Source organism: Phocoena sinus, chromosome 16 (genome assembly GCF_008692025.1).
Source record: "Phocoena sinus isolate mPhoSin1 chromosome 16, mPhoSin1.pri, whole genome shotgun sequence".
In the NCBI taxonomy this organism is placed as follows: domain Eukaryota; kingdom Metazoa; phylum Chordata; class Mammalia; order Artiodactyla; family Phocoenidae; genus Phocoena; species Phocoena sinus.
Window position 1 is genome coordinate 21,267,677 of NC_045778.1, and position 20,452 is coordinate 21,288,128.

The 20,452-nt window shown below is 38.1% G+C and overlaps 1 protein-coding gene across 2 annotated transcripts in view; it reads left to right on the forward strand.

Moving 5' to 3' along the window:
• Positions 1-4,625: 4,625 nt before the first annotated feature.
• Positions 4,626-20,452, forward strand: part of CCAR1 (cell division cycle and apoptosis regulator 1) — a 55,027-nt gene continuing 39,200 nt past the window's right edge. The window contains exons 1-5 of one of the 2 annotated variants that reach the window (XM_032608123.1): positions 4,626-4,858; positions 5,931-6,056; positions 17,008-17,180; positions 17,594-17,638; positions 19,972-20,004. In XM_032608123.1, coding sequence (XP_032464014.1) covers positions 5,984-6,056; positions 17,008-17,180; positions 17,594-17,638; positions 19,972-20,004 — 324 coding nt within the window. In that variant the 5' untranslated portion in view covers positions 4,626-4,858; positions 5,931-5,983. The remainder of the gene's footprint in view (positions 4,859-5,930; positions 6,057-17,007; positions 17,181-17,593; positions 17,639-19,971; positions 20,005-20,452) is intronic. The other variant, XM_032608124.1, reaches the window with a different exon arrangement.

Genomic DNA, 20,452 nt, shown 5'->3' on the forward strand with positions numbered 1-20,452 from the left:
GCCAGCTATTTTCTTATTCATACGTTGGAAGGTCTACCCAAATTCCTAGGGCTTCTGCATTAGGGCTTAGATTAATGACGTTTTATTTTTTCCCCTGTAAAAAAATTTTTTTTCTTTGTTGTTTAAAGAATGTCCCTGTACTACTGAAACAAAGGGAAACCTCCTAAATAATATTTTTAAAGACCAAGGTCAGCAATTCATAATCGAAGTTTACTGTTTTTGTAAATTGAAATGCGATTTTCTTGAAGGGAATGTGCTGGGTAAACTGATTATTTTAGTTCCCAGGCACTCATGGTAAAAATGTAAACTTTTTGGCATCTCTAAGAGATAGCTCTGCCTCCCACTTATTTGAAATTGTTTTGTTTTTTGTTCCACTTTTCCAGCCACATCAAATCTCTGGGTCAAAGATTAAACATACCTTGGCCCAGAGAGTTAAGAAAAATAATGAGATGTATCAGTAAAGTTTTTAGTAAGCTCTTTATAAATATAAAGAGGTAGGAAAGTTGGCCTATTTCATCAGTAGATTATGAGTTACTAACAAAAAACATAGGCCAGACTGCCCTAAATAGTCAAATAACATTTTTGGTGATTCAGTTCAGTAACTGCCTAGCCTCACTAATGCCTCTTTGTGACATTATAAAATAAATAGCTGATGACATAGGAGTTTACAAAAAGAGCTCTTAAAAAAACACAAAGATATATGGCCTTTAAAAAAAAAAACTTTTATGAGATAACATTGTGATAGGTGCTTTGAGAGAAATATTTTTCCAGAATGGTTTTGTGGTAAAAATAAAGGGCAGCTTTTGCATTGTTACATATGGGTGGATGGTCCTCTTTGGGTTACTAAGAAATCACGAAGTGTTCCCTAAAGAGAAGGTCGAAAAACTACTCAGCAGAAAGAAAAGCATTGATTTCTGGTTTCTTCATTATCTCTTATGATACGTGGTGACCTACCAAATAGATTCACATGCATATCAATATCCCGTTTTGAAGGAGAAGACATATTCATCATTAGTGGGAGTAAAATATTCAGATTCTTCACCATGGTGAAGTAGAGTACTACTAAATTCCCAATAGAGAATTATCAATTTCACAAAATAATATTCCTGTCTCTAGCTGACTTTTTCTCTCTTTGGGGTGTATTTACTATTTATTTTGTACCTTTGGTTTTTCCCTTTGGAGGATTTTACCTATTGCCGTCCTACTGTATTAAATATCCCATACATTGAAATAGGTTAGTAAGGAAAAGATTTTCAAACCCCACATATATCCGTTTTTGGTTCTTAACATAAGGGGGAAACAGTTTAAAGAGAAAGCACTTCAACATGTAGAAGGGAAAGAGATAATCTTAATTATGATGATTTCTATTCAGGATCAATATGTAGTGCTCTGCATACAAGGGAACACTTACTAGCAGTACTTGAAGACTTGTGAGTTGGAATCGCATGTTACTTGAAAGACCTAATTAAGCTAAATTTTGGTGCACAGCAGTTGTACATGATTTCATGTTTATGTAGCAAAATGCTTTGAAATGTACTAGTTTTGAAACATACATGTAAGATAGTTGTGAAAAGTGTCTATTATATTTTCCTGTGTGTCTCATTTATTTAGAGCATAAAGTTTTTTTTGATTGTTCTAACTGAATAAGGCTAAATGAATACTGTAATTGAAATTATATTTTAAATTTTGTCATGAGTTTTTAAAAAAACTATTGCATATTGTATCATTCCTGATTACACAGAAATTTGTGGGTCGTTTTAAATAAATTTTATACTTCTATTTTGCACCTGGTGGTCTAATTTTTCTTTCCTCTTCAAAATCATATTTTTAAAATTTAATATCCAATAAAATTCACACATTTTTAACTACAAAGGACTATAAGATTTAATATTTGGAGATGACCAAATGTATGGATTGGGTTCAACACAAAATCAAGATGGCTACACTTATGGAATCCTTATTATGAGGCAGAAGCCTTGCATTTTATGTAAACTATTTATCCCCACAGTGATGCTATTAAGTAAGGGCTCTTATCAGCCCCACTTTACAGATCAATTCAGGAGCTTAAAGTGGTTAAGCTCACACTCCTAGTTTTTAGCAAAGCTGTTAATCAACTTGGCTCTAGATTGACTCATGCCCTCCCTTGGATGTATCATTATTTTAATAAAACTTAATCCTGAACACAGTATGCTAACAGTATTTTAAAGTTGACATCCTAAAGTATTTATTGAAACCTGAAATGAAAAAATATACTGACAATAGGTGTCTAGTGATATTCCGGCAAATATCACAGAAAAATAAGTTACTTTAAATTCATCTAGTTTGAAACCTACTTCTCTGTAGCATCCTGGTAGTCCTCTTCTTCCTTCTACTGATGGGAACAACTCCATTCCCCTCCACCTCCCCTTCCCCACCTTCTCCCCAGGTTCAGCTGGGCAGCTAGAGACTACATTTTCCACATTCTTCCTGACTGGTTGAAAGCGTGACATGTGAGATGCTGAACATACAAACAGACCTGGGCAACACCCTAGGGGATGAAAGAATAAACAGCTCAACTAATATCCTTTATCTATATCTTATTTCCCCCACCAGGGACTAGGGACCAGGGATTGAACCCAGGCAGTGAAAGCCCTAAGTCCTAACCACTGGACTGCCGGGAAATTCCTGCCTTTATCTTTTAGATGCTCTTTAGACAACAGCTTGAGTAATATTTTATATTTTGTTTTTTAAAAAATATTTATTGGGGCTTCCCTGGTGGCACAGTGGTTAAGAATCTGCCTGCCAGTGCAAGGGACACGGGTTCGAGCCTTGGCCTGGGAAGATCCCACATGCCGCGGAGCAACTAAGCCTGTGCACCACAACTATTGAGCCTGCGCTCTAGAGCCCGCAGGCCACAACTACTGAGCCAGTGTGTCACAACTACTGAAGCCTGTGCACCTGGAGCCCGAGCTCCCAAACAGGAGAAGCCACGACAATGAGAAAGAAGCCTGCGCACCGCAATGAAGAGTAGCCTCTGCTCACTGCAACTAGAGAAAGCCCACACACAGCAGCAAAGACGCAACACAGCCAAAAACAAAAAGTAAATAAATAAATAAATAAAATATATTTATTGAGACTTCCCTGGTGGTGCAGTGGTTAAGACTCTGCACTCCCAATGCAGGAGGCCCAGATTCCACCCCTGGTCAGGGAACTATATCCCACATGCATGCTGCAACTAAGGAGCCTGCGTGCCACAATTAAGGAGCCCACCTGCTGCAACTAAGACCCAGACGCAACCAAATAAATATTTTAAAATTTTATTTATTTGTCTGCTCAGGGTCTTAGTTGCGACATGCACAATCTGTGTTGCCATGTGTGGGATCTTTAGTTTCAGTATGTGAACTCTTAGTTGCAGCATGTGGGATCTAGTTCCCTGGCCAGGGACCAAACCTGGGCCAAGTCCATGAGTGACGTTTTAAAACAGTAATCTTTTAAAAACAGATCTTGGGGGGAATTCCCCAGCGGTCCAGTGGTTACAACTCTACGCTTCCACTGGCAGGGCCAGTTCGATCCCTCATCTGGGAACTAAGATTCCACAGACTGTGGTGTGGCCAGGAAAAAAAAATAGATGTGAGAAATTGAACTCTGAAATACGTAATACATGTTGAAAGAAATTTTAAAAGACCTAAATAAATGGAAAGATACTCCATATTCATAGAATGGATACTTTATGTTGTTAACCCTGCGAATGTAAACTGGTGTAGTCACTGTGAAAACAGGTTCGCAGTTCCTCAAAAAGTTCAGTATAGAATTTACCAAGTAACCCAGAATTCCACTCCTAGGTATAAACCTAAGAGAATTGAAAACAGGAGTTCAAACAAATACTTGTATGTGAATGTTCATAGCAGCATTATTCATAATAGCCCCAAAGTGGAGACAATCCAAAAGATCAACTGACAAATGGATAAACAAAATGTGGTATTATCCATTAAAGGTAATTATTTTAGCTATAAAATCGAATGAAGTACTGATGCCTGCTACAACATGAATCTTGGACACAATATAGTAAATTACGAAAGCTAGCCACGAAAGGCCGTATGTTGTATGATTCCATTAATATGAAATGTCTAGGCCAGGTAAATCCATACAGAGAAAGCCGATTAGTGGCTGCCTGGGGCTGGAGGGAGCAGGGATTAAGCAGTGACTGTTTAATGGGTAGGGGTTTGTCTCAAGGGAGGAGGCGATGGTGGTTGCTTTTCGTATTTAGATACTAAAAGCCCCTGAATTGTACAACAGAAAATACTTAGAGCAGTGAATTATACGTTAAAAGAATTTCATCTCAATTTTTAAGAAAAGTTAACAGATGCCATTGGATATATCCATTCTCCCAAATACTTGTACAAAAAAAAGCGAAAAAACACAAAATGGCGGAAGCCTTATCGGATCACGTGACTGCCGATTCCTTTCCTTCCCACACTCAGGGAAGCCTTTTCCTTTGAGCTTGCGCAGAGACACAGGCTCATTATTATGCGAGGCCAAGGTAACCCTTCTCAGGCGCGCTCTAGTTCTAGCTGCGTAGTATGAGCGCCTTGAAGTCTCGCTGGTAAGCGCGCACGTAGAACGCAGGCCCGTAAGCGCCGTTCCTCAGAGATGGGGAGGAGGGGAGAGGCGCGGAGGAAAAGGGGGAAGTTGGCGCATGCGCGTAAGGCTGACGGGTTTGAAATGGCTTCGGTGTTAGCCGGGACCGGGTTCAGGTGAAGGTCTGGTCCTCGCGGTTGGAGCGGCCGGCGGCTGAGCCGGGGTTCTTAACGTCCAGTCGGATCCGCGGAAGGGCTGGGAGCGACCGATTTGGTAGCACGGCGTCCGTAGGCCGGCGACGGTGGGCCTCTCGTGGGACTGGGACGGGAGGGACACGGTCCCTTTTGTGCGGGTCGGAGCAGGCCCCGCGCGGCCGGCCCCTCCCCCACCGCCTCGCTTTTTTCCGGCGGCCCCTCGGGTGTCCCCGGCGACCATTAGCCTCATCCTCGGCCTGGCGGCCTCGAAGGGACTACTGGCCGCCGTCCCTAGCTCTCGAGCCGCTGAGGCTTTAGCCTCCTGGGCTGCGGTCCGGGACGTCGGGGCCGCTCACGGCGGCACAGCTTTTGGGGGATGGAGGCCTTCTCCGCCCCGCCGGGGGCTTAAGGGGATCAGGGCTCTCGGTATCCCCCTCTTGGCGTTCGCCTTGGCTCGTGGGACGGAGGATTCCGCCTCCCCTGGTCTGCGGCCCGCGAGGAGCTAGGGCTGAAGGAAGATGGATGTTAGAGCTCTGGCCTCTCCGAGGAGTGGGGGGAAAGGGAGTGCGCGGGCTAAGATCTTCGCCTCTTCTGGCTTGATTTTGGGTGGAGGAGTCTTCGCTTTGGTTCTTTAAGGGGCAGCCATTATTTCAACTGTCTTTCCCCTCGAGGGAGGGGAGAGAAAAGGAGTCCCCCCAGTTCCTTCCCTGCTCTAGAAAGTAAGGAGATGTTCGTTATTTAAATGATATTCTTGAATCCCCTTATTCGGTGTCTCGTCCCAGCTTCCGTTATTGGTTTCTCCACTTTCAGCCCCCAGCTCATTGCCAAAAGAAACACGCAGGCTATATTTCTTTTGAACGTAAGGCTGTGTACTTTTTATTGTTAAGAATTGGATAGAAAACAACAGATGATATTCTCTTTAAATGTGACAGTTTGTAGTCGCAGAAGGAAGTGCCTTTCTTGTAAGTCTACCCCAAATGTCATATATTGAAATTGGGTACTTTTGGTTAACTACTTGATGTGAAATGTTTTTCCTGCATATCGGACGTTCGTATGCCCCTTGTTATTTATACTTGGCCTACAAAGATGTCCTTGACAAATTGAACATTTCTTTAAAATAATACTTTTGTGATATTTGTAGTTTGGTTGAACTTTAACCTGTGGATCCTTTCCTAATAGATCGCTGCTATAGAAGACAAACAAGTGAAGGTTTTCTCCCTCCCCCTTTTATCATGGCTCAGTTTGGAGGACAGAAGAATCCGCCATGGGCTACTCAGTTTACAGCCACTGCGGTATCTCAGCCAGGTCAGTCGTCTTCTGAACACATGTACTGTAGATGTATGTCGGGTTGGAGATAAAACTATGTGAATTAGGCTATGCATAATATTGTAAAAAAGTTTGCAAATGCTGTATGTTTTAAGCTTATCTGTGAAGCTTCTTTTAAAAATTCATGGACCAACTAGCAAAAATCTGTTTTACACAGCAGTTTGGACAGTTATATATAGTTTTTCAAACATTAAATTGATTAATTGGTTTAATTATGTTAGAGGTTCCTCATTTGTCATGTTAAGGTGTCAGTATTCATAAGTTATACTTAAAAATAAATGTATTAATCCATACTTTATAAAAACTATACATGACTGGTTTTCAGTTATTTGAATTTAAAGTAGAAACACCAGCTCTAAAGAATTTATCAAGCAAAGGAAAATTATAAATAGATGTAAAAGGAGCAAATGAATATTTACGTTTTCAAAATAAAGTCAACAAAAAGTCATTTTCAAAATAAAGTAACAAAATATGTCGTTGAAAGTGTTTGTTTCAATATTTCTTCCCATTGCTCTTAGGAAGACTTTTTTTTTTTTTTATACTGTTTCTTGACTTATGGTTTGAAAATTAAAGCAAGTTTCTTAAGGAGTTTACAGAATGAAATTTTGGGTTTCTTTGAGTACCCAGAAAAGTTTCACCTTATTCTGTTAATTTGAATATATTTTTATTTATGACATACCTGGTACTAGTTCTTTGCTGCATTTTACTTAAAATTTTGTTATTTGAGGTCAGTTGCAGAGACAATGTGATCGTCTAACTTCGGTGTTCTAAATATGATGGACATGATTATCTTGTTATGTAGGTGACCTTTCTCTTTTTCTATTAATTAATTAATTAATTAATTTTGGGCTGCGGTGGGTCTTCGTTGCTGCGCACAGGCTTACTCTAGTTGCGGCGAGCAGGGGCTACTCTTTGTTGTGGTGTGCGGGCTTCTCATTGCGGTGGCTTCTCTTGTTGCGGGGCACAGGCTCTAGGCGCGCGGGCTTCAGTAGTTGGAGCTCGCGGGCTCTGGAGTGCAGGCTCAGTAGATGTGGCGCACGGGCTTATTTGCTCCGCAGCATGTGGGATCTTCCTAGACCAGGGCTCAATCCAGTGTCCCCTGCATCGGCAGGTGGATTCTTAACCACTGTGCCACGAGGGAAGTCCTGGTGACCTTTCTCTTTAAGGAAATGGGTACATTAGGGTTGTTATTTTAATTACTCTTGATTTGAGGGGTTAAATGATCAACAGTTATTTCTGCAGACAACTGAAAATAATATGAAATAATAGTTAAAGATTATGTTTATTCGGATCCAAATATTTCTCCTCTGTGTTAAATAGTGGGGAACCTGATTATGACTTAGTTTTTTAAATAAATTTATTTATTTATTAATTTATTTATTTTTTGGCTGCGTTGGGTCTTCTTTGCTGTGCGTGGACTTTCTCTGGTTGCGTCGAGCGGGGGCTACTCTTCCTTGCGGTGTGTGGGCTTCTCATTGCGGTGGCTTCTCTTGTTGCGGAGCACGGGCTCTAGGCGCGCAGGCTTCAGTAGTTGCAGCACGTGGCTCGGTAGTTGTGGCTCGTGGGCTCTAGAGCGCACGGTCAGTAGTTGTGGCACACGGGCTTAGTTGCTCCACAGCATATGGGATCTTCCCAGGCCAGGGCTCGAACCCATGTCTCCTGCATTGGCAGGAGGACTCTTAACCACTGCACCACCAGGGAAGTCCCAGTGACTTAGTTTTGTTGAAACAGGAATTATTAGCAGCTACTTTGTGTCCAGAAACAAGTGCTGTGTACTGGTATTTTGGTAAACTAAGCATGTTTACCTGTTTTTTTCTGCATATAATTTGTTTTAATTTCGTACCAGTATTGTTCCAGTAGAATAGCTGTTATGATGGAATTCTATTGTCTGTAGCTCTTAACATTTGTATTATAATTACTTAAATGTATACTGTACTGTTTGTTTTCATTTTAAAACTTCTATTTTTTAAAAAATAAGTTTATTTATTTATTTTTGGCTGAGTTGGGTCCTTGTTGCTGCGCATGGGCTTTCTCTAGTTGCAGCAAGCGGGGGTTCTTCTTCGTTGTGGTGTGTGGGCTTCTCGTTGCCATGGCTTCTCTTGTTGCGGACCACGGGCTCTAGGCAGACGGGCTTAGTTGTTCCGCAGCATGTGGGATCTTCCCGGACCAGGGCTCGAACCTGTGTCCCCTGCGTTGGCAGGCGGATTCTTAACTGCTGCACCACCAGGGAAGCCCAACAGTTTCTATTTGTGCTGTAGGAAATTATTTATGGATTTTCTGGGACCTGTCATTAATCACAGTTTTTCAAAATCTGATATATATTGTTTTTTTTTAATAAAATCTGATATTTTATTGATACATTATGACTTCAGTAACTAGGCAAGTGTTTTGTTAGCATCTGTGCTTAGTTTTCTGACAAAAATCCTGGAGTAGTTTCTAAGTGGAATTCTAGTGACAATGTTTTTATTAAAATATTTAATTTTTAGGTGCTATATTTTGAGCTGTTTCCTGAAAGCCTGATATAATATTTTCTAGCCTTCATTTTCAAGTCTTTGTGACTAATCATAATCTTAATTAGAGTTGATTCTCAGAGCTAAGCTAATTTCTATCAAAGTTGAATTTTTTTCAACCCTAAGGCAATTAGAATTTTGTTTACACCTTAAAAACCTTATAGTTTTATTTACACCTCATTTCAATGGAGAACATTTTATCCTAAGTATATAATGCCTTAAGTTTTCTCCTGGCAGCTTCAACTACAATTTGAGAAAAAATTTCAGCAAAGAGCATTAAAAGGACTTAATCTGGGTAATAGTATAGCTACCTGTTTTATTCTAGTTAAAAAAAAAAAAAAAATATATATATATATATATATATATATATGCATGCCAGATATATTAGTATCAGAGGTCAATGTCATAAATCAAATAATCACGCAACAGAAAAAGGTTAACTGAATAATTCAGTTCAAATGAAATATTTTGATCTTTGTGGCTATGTATCTGACTCATTTTCTCCTGAAAGCAATATAAAAAATTACTGTTTCCTTTTTGTATATAACTTAAGGTGGTTTTGTTCAGTTAATGGCTTTGCTATTCCATTTTCTAGCAAGGTTATCTTGCATTTGTACTAACTCTGAAAATTCTCAGCTAACAGTGATTTGAAAATTTCAGTGCATTCACACAGGTGACGTATTTAAAATAAGATTAAAAACTTCAGTAAAAGCATGCACACTAGCACTTTATTGCTGAAATCTGTCGTAAAGTCCAAGATCAGTATTTGAATTGTTTCTGATTAATTTTGATGCTGAGTCTGTTCAATTAAGGAGTTAGTAATTTCTACATGTCTGTCATTTAATTTTCTTTTCCTTTATTTCCCGTATTCAAACATATATCAAACCTTGACTTTTTCCCCCCTTGAAAATGCCTCAAATATATTCCTCTATTTTACACTTAGGCCCTTTGCACTTTACATGTAGATAACTGCATCAGCTTTCTCTTGCTTGCAGATCTTATGCCAAAGTCTCTCACCTAACTTTCAGGCCCGTCCATACGTTTCCCAAAGCTTTATATCCTAATCTGTGATGCTTACCGTAAATCATTCACTTAAGTCAGGATGCTCTTTTCCCCATGTATCACTTAGTCATACTCTATATTTATTATTCTCTATTAAGTTCTCACTGCTTTTATTTGCTTTCCTCTTTTACTGGATATGTTGCTTATTTTTTCTCCCCCAGCTCCAGTCAGATATGATATTCCTAAAGCATAATTTCTATCTAAATTACTGAACTTTCTGAAGCTGAATGGGCCCTGAACTAGATTCTGTCTCAGTTCTTTTTTCTAACAGATGAAGAATTTGTGGCCCAGAAAAGTGAAGAAATTTGTTTATCAACAGAAGGTCACAGAAGAGTCCAATGTTAGGACCTCAAAATAGTGGTTATTGTTTCTTCCATTACTCTGTTCTTTTATTCATCCTCAAAGATATCTTCAAGGACTTTTAGAATACAGTTCAAACTCCTTGAGATGGTATTCAGGATCTTCTGTATTTCCAGCCTCATTTCTTATATCTCCTACACTGAAATACTTCTTTTTAAATATTTACCCTCTTTTCTATCTCCTAGCTGAAGTGCTGTATTACATATTCAATGACAGTCATAATTGGGACCAGAGCTTTAAGGTTTGAAAGCTTAACAATCTTCTGTCGTGTAAAGGGACATTGAGAGAGAGAGCTGGCAAATCACTGACTGAATCTTTAAATATCCCTTAGATTAATTATAGTGACTTAGGAGTATCTTCAGTATATTTGACTCAAAATATTTGCATGTGTATATGTACATAATTGCAACAGTATTAAAATGTTTGGGTGGATTTAGCCAATTCAGACCTATTTTCTCACCCATTTCTTTGACCATTTGTAAGATGACTACATTCTGGCTATAGACAAAAAAATGAACTAGTTCCGGAGTTAAGATCATAGTGCTATGTGGTACTTTAACACAGGTGACTGAGGCTAATACAATTGTTTTAAATGTGACTTCATTTAAAATTGTTTTATATGAATTTTATTTTATTTTATTAGTTTATTTATTTTGGCTGTGCCATACGACTTAAGGGATCTTAGTTCCCTGACCAGGGATCGAACTCGGACCCATGGCAATGAAAGCACCCAGTACTAACCTGGACTGCCAGGGAATTCCCTATACAAATTTTTTTTTTTTAATTAAAAAGTTTTATTTATTTTTGGCTGTGCCATGCAGCATGTGGGATCTTAGTTCCCTGACCAGGGATGGAACCTGTACCCCCTGCATTGGAAGCATGGAGTCTTGACCCCTGGACTGCCAGGGAAGTCTCCCCTGTACAAATTTTAAAGGTCACACTTCATTTAAAATTATTACAAAATATTGGTTATATTTCCTGTGCTGTACTATATGTCCTTGTTAGCTTATCTTACACTCAGTAGTTTGTACCTCCCGCTCCCCCACCCCAATCTTACCCATCCCTGCCTTCTCCCCACTGTTAACCACTAGTTTGTTCTCTGTATCTGTGAACCTGCTTTTTTGTTACAATCACTGGTTTGTTGTATTCTTTAGATTTCACATATAAGTGATATCGTATAGTATTTGTCTTTCTTCTGTCTGACTTACTTCACTTAGCATAATGCCTTCCAAGTCCATCCATATTGCTGCATATGGCAAGATTTCATTCTTTTTTATGGCTGAGTAGTATTCTATTGTATATGTATACCCCATATCTTCTTTATCCATTCATTTGTTGATGAACACTAAAGATGCTTCCATAAAATATGACTTCATTTTTTCTACCTCTTTAATCTGGCCCACTGGTTGTCTTTTAAAACCCCTATCTCTTGAGTCAGAAGTTCAAATTGTTAAACTGCAGGATTCATGATCCTTTTCAAACAAATAATAGCTGATGTACTATGTATACTTATATTCGTTATCTCTTGATAGAGCTGGATATTTCCAACTCATTTGGTAGAAAAAGAAGATTGCAGGAATTCCCTGGCTGTCCAGTGGTTAGGATGCGGCGCTTTGCCCACTTTCATTGCCGGGGCCCAGGTTTGATCCCTGGTAAGGGAACTAAGATCCTGCAAGCCAGCATGGCCAAAAAGATTGCTATTGGTGTGGGCTTAACTCTTGTTAAACACTACTAGTGCTATGTAACAAGAAACTGTCTCCAAAACATTGTTCTAAGAGTAAAAAAAAAAAATGCACAGAAATCTGTTAAGGTTAAGCCTCATTGTTAATACATATTTTCTCCCTTATCCTCTGAGCTCGCCTTATTTGTGCTCTCATCCAACGAGAGCTGCATCAACATACCAAACTACACACCAGTGAGTGCCCGTCTCTCTATCCTTAGTTGAGTGTGCAACTCATATTTATGCATTTGTGGCTTCTCTTGCACTATGTGTTTTATGATCTGGGAAATAATTTTGGTCTCTTATAGCTGAAAATGTATTGGAAGTAACCTTGAAAGTTGGAATATTAACTTTGGGTGATACAAAACTCGTTGAAAGAAATGGAGTTGAAAACTAGGTAGATGTCTGAGGCATTCAAGGATGGAAGAAATCATGACATTACAAATAGTGTCCTTAACTTCCTGGGAGGGTTGACCAACATACTTGAGTAGTAGCTAGAAGAGACTATGGCTAGGATCGCTAGTCATCACTTCCATGGGACTTCAAGAGAGTGGAAGAGCTGTTGTCTGCCAGGCTATTAATCTTTATAGAGACTCCCATATAACACTGACTTATTTAAGGCTTTGCCTCTTCTTTATAGAACAGTTCTCTCCACTAAGTAGAATTTTCTGTGATGATGAATATATTCTGTGTCTTCATTATCTAATATGGTAGCCACTAGCCACATGTAGCTCTTGAGCCCTTGAAATGTGGTTAATGTGACTGAGGGACTGAATTTCTAATTTTATTTACTTTTCACTAATTTAAATTGAAATAACCATATATGACTGGTGGCTAGTGTATTGAACAATGTGGTTAGTATAGAAGATTACAACATTTAGAATATGTTATATTTAAAATACTATTTTGTGCCTTAATTTTTTTTAATATGCCCATGACTTATTTATTTTACAACTGGAAGTTTGTACCTTTGACTCCCTTAATTTCTTATTCTTAATGCCTTAATTTCTAATTCTTAAAAAGTAATGAGTATTTCCAGTTATTTGGGTACATTATGGGCTTAGAACAGTACCTCAAAAGCAATAGCAATGCCTTGACCAGTGAGTTGTCTGATTGTAAGAAAGTTATCTGTGTATGAGGGCATCAAAAGTTTTGAATTTCTATGAAATCTAATCTTTAAAGATCACTTTTTAGGAAGGATGTTGAGTTGAAGATGACACTTAGGAGACTTGTTCACTTGATTTAAAACTTGGGTTTATACGTGTTTTAGTAAATCCACAAGTTATAAAGAGAATCCCCCATGTCTTTATGTTGTTTTTCTTTCCATACAGTGTAAGATTGCTTTTGAACATATATTGATATATGGAAATTTCAAAGGATAAAGCATTGCTTGACCAGTGCCTTAAAAAATTTTGCAAAAGATGAAAAAAATGAAGTTTCTCGGATTAGCTTGAGGGTTTTTTGTTTTTTTATTATTTTATTTGTTTTTATTTTTTATTTATTTATGTAAATTTATTTATTTATTTTTGGCTGCATTGGGTCTTCGTCGCTGTGTGCGGGCTTTCTCTGGTTGCGGCGAGCAGGGGTTACTCTTCGTTGCGGTGCTTGGGCTTCTCATTGCAGTGCCTTCTCTTCTTGCGGAGCACAGGCTCTAGGCGTGTGGGCTCAGTAGTTGCAGCACGCAGGCTCTAGAGAACAGGCTCAGTAGTTGTGGCGCACGGGCTTAGTTGCTCTGTGGCATGTGGGATCTTCCCAGACCGGGGCTCGAACCATGTCCCCTGCATTGGCAGGCGATTCTTAACCATTGTGCCACCAGGGAAGTCCCAGAGATTTTTTGTTTTTTTAGCCTAAGTTTGCTTCTAAGTAGTTTTTTTTTTTTGATTGAAGTATAGCTGATTTACAGTGTTGTGTTAGTTTCAAGTGTACAGCAAAGTGATTCAGTTATGCATGTGTGTGTGTGTGTATATATATATATATATATATATATATATGAGGTTTTGAATTTTATTATTTCAGAAGGATCACCCATCTTAGTAAAGATGGATAATACATCTTAGGTATAAGGGTAATAAGGATTTTTAAATTTGTGAGTTTGATAAGATCAAGGGACAACAGATGGGACAGGTTTCTCTTATGTGTTTTAATGGTGTGTTCACTGGTATTCAGTATGTCATAACTACTAGTATGTCATAAAATGAAAGCTTCAGTCATATGAAACTGATTTTATATTTTAGAAAATAATATATTTTACATTTGTCCTTAAAGCTTTAAGGAAACTTACCCCTTAGATTTACTTATTAACCTCTGGTAGCCTTTGGTCATTTAGGGCTCATTTCATAGGTTTGTCTGTGGAAGTATTGTTACATAGTTATAAGTATATCTGTTTCAGATGGGCCATGAGGCCTTCAGCAATCATATTGAATCAGGTACAGATAAATGAACAGACTGTTCCAATCTGGGTAATTGGAAAAAAATCTCCAACTGATAAGTGTTAGGCCACTTATGGAGAGAGAAAGATTAAGTCAGAGATTCATACCTTTGTACTTTGTAAGTATAGAATTATCTTACAGAATATTGGTTATAGAAATTCACAAGAAGAGTGGAGAATGCTATGAATAGGTATTCAAGGATACCTTCTTAGATAGCCACAAAAAAGAGGAGCATTAATAAATTTTAATGAAATGTACTTTATTGAGGTTAAAATCGCAAAGGTAAATGATTTTAAAGAGAGCTACATTATACAGACATATAAAAGCCACAACCACATGCACAGTGATTTCACAAAATTTGAATTAACTAGCTAGTAGTGCGCAGCAACTACTACAATGTCAATTTCCTTCCCATAAAGTTCTCCTACCAATCAGTCTGCTTTGTAGTTTCTAATTCATCACATTGACTGTCAGCAGTGGAAAAGAGATTGTGGATATCAGCTATCATCCCACTTACTAAATGCTGTGTAGGAAAAAAAGAGCTCTTTCTGAGATATTAGCCCTGAGCCCTTCTGTGGCAGCTATCAGTACTTTCCAGTGTTCTGGAAATTGGTACCAGCAGATCTGAGGTCAGAGCTCAGGTGGGTGAAGGAGATGCATGCGGGTATGGTACTTGAATCACAAGATGTTACTTTTGTCAAGTGCAGAACATCCCAATCTAAGAATTTTAAATACTAATAATTTTTCCTAGGTTCTTTCCCTGTCTTGTGTTTACAAGAGAATTTTGCTTCTGTTGTCCTAAAACAGTGGTTCTTAACCTTTTTTGGGTCCGTTATCCTTTTGAAAATCTGATGAAAGCTTTGGACTTTCTTGTCTGTAATTTTACACACAGTTTCAGAAGGTTAACAGGAACTACTGGTTAGAACCTGTGCCCTAGTTTCATTACCTTTATCTCCATTCTCACTGCAGTTAACTTCATTTTGAATTTACGTTGGTGTTAAGTCATTCCTCATTTCTTTCTATTTAAATTAACTTTGTTAGTCTTGGTTTCTCCTTTCTGCCCATCTGTGGCGTCTGACTTACCTTAAAAACAAGAGAGATTTAGAAAAATGATGCAGATGAACTTATTTGCAAAGCAGAAATAGAGACACAGAAGTAGAGAACAGACATATCGGGGCAGGGAGATTGGGATGAATTGGGATATTGGGATTGACATATATGTACTACTATGTATAAAATAGGTAACTAATGAGCACCTACTGTAGCTCAGGGAACTCTACTCAGTGCTCTGTGGTGACCTAAATGGGAAGGAAATCCAAAAAAGAGGGGATATACGTATACGTATAACTGATTCACTTTGCTGTGCAACAGAAACTAACACAACATTGTAAAGCAGCTGTACTCCAATAAAAATTTAAGAAACAAAAACAGGGCTTCCCTGGTGGCTCAGTGGTTGAGAGTCCGCCTGCCGACGCAGGGGACATGGGTTCGTGCCTGGGTCCGGGAAGATCCCATGTGCTGCAGAACGGCTGGGCCCGTGAGCCATGGCCGCTGAACCTGCGCGTCCGGAGCCTGTGCTCTGCAACAGGAGAGGCCACAGCAGTGAGAGGCCTGTGTACCGCAAAAAAAAAAAAGGGAATAAGAGATTAATGTTGTGAGGGTCTAGAATTGTGTATTCAGGACATTCAGTAGGTTTTTTTCCCCACCTTAGATTCTTTTCTTTTTTTTCTCAACCTTTTTTAATTTTTAAAAACCAGTGTTTTAGCAGGGGATAATCTGTAATTTATATTAATTCCAAACATGATTTCTGGGATTTGTTTGTTTGTTTTTGCCTAAGTTTGTTGTTGGTTTGTTTTACTTTTGAGTAGAATTAACCTGGACTCTTAAACAACTGATCGATGATGAACCTCACACTTCTAAAGATTTTCTGGTAGATTCTAGACTATGTGCTTTGGTTAATTCATTAATGATTTCTGTTCTTTTCCTGTAAGGCACAATCTTGTTCTTTCTGTAGGGTTATTAACTTAGTAGTTATAGAGCAGAATTTTTTTTAGTTATTCTCAGATATAAGCAAGATGCTTTGGAAAATGGAGTGTTACATGAGCAAATATTGCTTTTATGGCGACCTCTTTGAGATTCACAATGCTTAGTGGCATATTAAAGGTTCTGAGGAGTCCTGCAGTAAAAATATGTGCTTATTAATTCACTGTTTTCTAAACTTTTTAAACCTTGAACCCCTTTTTCCCAAACTTTAATGTCCCAGGAAGCTAGTCATTACTCTAGGAGATACAGTTTGGGGAAGTGCAGTGCTAGACTGCTGTTTAGTGCTTTGTGTTTTTAAACTGTTCCTATTGTCTGTTTCCTAGTTTTACAGTTCTTTAATAGAGTAGAAGTACATGAAAATTCTCTCCAGTAGGATGTTTTAAGGGTGGATCACTTCCAGCAACGCTGTCCTTAATGTATGATTCTAATCTGCTTGAAGATAATACATTCTAGATTAGTAAAATAAGATGGTTTATTTTCTGCTTTTCTTACTAAAAATATTTCTCAAGGGTACTTTAGCCACTTGGTCTAGGTAAGGTTGGTTGGGTTCATTCTGTAGTTTAATTTATAGATTAATGTTTTCTTATATCTGTCATGACTTGAGCATATATTTAATATAAAGCCATTGGAATCTGAGGTGGGGCATGAATCATTTAAATTCAACAAGCATTAGTAAAATTTTTCTTTAGGTTTTTACTAAGCAGTGACAGACTGTAATTCATTACTAAGCACTCATTGAAAATTCATGGACAGGATCCAAATAATCTTGATTTTTTTTTTTTCCCCTCTTTCTAATCTCATTTTAGCTGCATTGGGTGTTCAGCAGCCATCACTCCTTGGAGCATCTCCTACCATTTACACACAGCAAACTGCATTGGCAGCAGCAGGCCTTACTACACAAACCCCAGCAAACTATCAGTTAACTCAAACTGCAGCATTGCAGCAACAAGCTGCAGCTGCAGCAGCAGCATTGCAACAGGTGAATCTTTAATAGGTTTTAATATGTGACATGCAGAACTTTCAAATCTGAGTAGCTAGGGTAGGTACCTTCACATTTTAAAGAATGAATAGTTGTGGGGTTCTCTTATGCTTATTGTTTTATTCTGGTGATAAAAATTCTTTATGCCCAGGACATACAGAGAGATGTAGTTGCATAGTCAAAATTCTTAAGTTCTTGTATTTTAATTATTTGAGTAAAATTCCATTCTTGATGAATCCCAAAGTATAAGTAATCATTATTTTGTTTATTTTAGATGAAGTGTAGATGTTCCAGAAAATTTCTTTTTAGTTTAATTCTGGTTATGTATTTGAATGTATATATCTATGTATATGGCTTTTTGAGAATGACTAAAACTAATGTCCATATTTTTCTTTAAAAAATCTTTTTTCCAGCAATATTCACAACCTCAGCAGGCCTTGTATAGTGTGCAACAACAGGTTAGTTTATATTTTCCATGTTAAAAACTGATTTTTAAAAAGTCATTTGTTCCAACTGAATTTTTGTAGATTTTATTTCCCATCAGTAGCCTTAATGTGTGATTTGAATTCTTTTGGGGTGGAGGAAATGTGGTAGGTAAAACAGAATGTCTCCAAGGGAGAGGAGGACAGGAGAGAGGTCCTGAAGACTCAAATCCTCATCTAGTAGCCAGTCCTTGTCACATGTTTCTAAGAAAGCATGCAGAAGAATCTGGAAAGAATCACTCTATTAATGAGTCTTTGGCCCAGTACTCTTATTTGAAACCTCTAGCCCTACTGTGCTGTACTGAACCACATGTGAAAATGAAAAGCTCCTTTTTCCCATTTGAAGCTAAACCGTAGACAGACCTTTGGCTTTCAGCCTGTATTTATTTAAAACAATGGAACCCTGCCTTTTTTTCCCCTAATGAAATTGTGTATTGAAACCTAATATATAAAATATAAAAATAGTGTTGAAAATGGGAGGAAGCCTCCCCTTGTAGTTCTCACCCCTATTCCCAAGGCACATTTGAACAATTTGAAAACTCCTTACTTAGACTAAAAGTTTCTTTGGCTCCTTTTCCCTAAGCTTATACTCTAATCATATTCTTCAAGGGTTATTATATCTGGGATGGTAGAAAGAGGTAACAAAGTGAACCCAAGGAGAAGCATATCAAGCAAAGAAGAGTTTGACTTGCTCAAATCTAGATGGGTTCCAGTCTAAGCACCCATTCTAGGTTTTCCAGGGTTAAGAGGTAGTCTTTGTCCCTTCTCAGTGCCATTAAGGAAGCTTCAGGAAAGTATAGCAGTCAGGAGAGGAAAAGGGGATACAAGAGACAAGGACCAAAAACTTGGGTCCAGAGACACTGTGGAGAAACAAGAGGCTTCTTAATCCATTAACACGTGTCCCTAGATCCATGCCCCAATTTCATCCTTGCCTGTTAGGTTTCAGAAGCATTTCATTTGCCCTGAAGATTATAGTATCCCACTAATAATTGCTTTAAACTTCTAAAAAATTGATAAGAGATTGGGGTCCAAGTTGGCTATCTTGTTTTCAGATACCCTTAGACTTTTAGTACTGTTAAGAAATACATTATTAAAGCCTGTGTTTTATTTTGAACCACATGAAAATGGCAATACTCAAATGTTCTTGCCCTAAAAAAATGCCATTATTCATCCATTTTTAACTTACAGAAAAATGGAAATTTGATAGATTTAACCTTTAATACATGTCGACCTAGGTAAACAGTGTTTTGAATTAGAATGTCATATAGATTGTTTTCTCCTAGCTTATTTTTAAGTCTGACAAAGATTTATTGGGAAGCTTATTAGTCATAGTAAATAAGAAGTCATGAACAGAAGAACTGTGATCTTCAGATTCTGCCATTGGGCTTAAAACACTAGTTAGAAGCTAATAAGCATTAAGGATGTCTCAAGGGAAATCTTACCTAAGTCCAAATCTTACCCTGACCAGGATATCCACAAACACAGAAATGATGCCCATGTTCTCCTCAGACTGCTTACCTGGGCAGTAGGAAAAAAGACCTTTTCCTCAAGCTATTAAGCATCATCAGGAGATTCCTGCTCTTCTAGCTGTAACCATGGGACACTAGTGCATGATAGACAACTCCAAGCTGGGCAGCTTGAAAAGAATGCTGAAGGATGACAGGGAGCAAGCAGGGATAAGTATTTCTTTGGAGACCCTCCTGATGGTTAATACAGACACAGTCCTGAGGCTTCAGAAAGTTTACTTCTGTTCCAGAGGTTTAAAATTTCCCCCTTCCCACCAATTCCTTTTGCTTTCTGGTAGTGTTATACTTCGCTATTGCCAGAGAAACTATGTCAGGGTGTATGGTCCTTTATGGTCCCCATACCTTTGGCAAGTCTGACTGTAAGGACTGCTTCTCATATTAGGGGGATATATATGAATTGGACAGCGAGTAATATTTTTGATACAGGTAGCTTACGGATGATATTGAATCATTTCTATAGCATGGTAATTAATATGGGGCAGAAGTAGAAATTTACCCCTCTAGGGACTTGTGGGGTTTTTTGGTGGGTGTTATTCCTCTGAAATAACAAAAAATATTCTTTATCATTATTGAATGAGTTAGTTATATTTAAGGTCTGCAGTTGTTAAAAATAGTTGTAGGAAACCTTATACCTAATGACCTCTGTTACTTTTCACATATTTCTTAATTAGAAATAAAGTACTTATTTAATAGGAATTCTTCCTTTTGTAAAACATCTGTGAAATAGCAGTTCTGATTGATTCTTTTATCTTTACTGCTTTTGTTTGTTTTTCCTGTTTTTAGTTGCAGCAACCACAGCAGACCCTGTTAACACAGGTTAGTTTGGCATTACTTTATTTCTTATGAATATCTGAATGAAAAGTAGACCAAAGTTTTATTCCTATTCTAGGTTTTCTTTCAGGGTTTTTTTTTTTTTTTTTTTTTTTAATTTATTTATTTATCTGGCTGTGCCGGGTCTTAGTTGCGGCATGCCGCGTGCAGAATCTTCGTTGTGACATGAGGGATCTTTACTTGCGGCATGCGGTCTCTTAGTTGTGGCATATGGGATCTAGTTTCCTAACCAGAGATTGAACCCTGGGCCCCCTTCATTGGGAGCGCAGAGTCTTAACCACTGGACCACCAGGGAACTCCCTCTTTCAGGGTTTAAAGATGAATATTTGTTGGATTCATGTAATAGTTTTAGCAATATAATGTTAAATAAAGATGGAAAACATGTTTTTGTTTTTTCTTTTATGCTGTTTGATTGCTGTTCCTGCTGTGATCT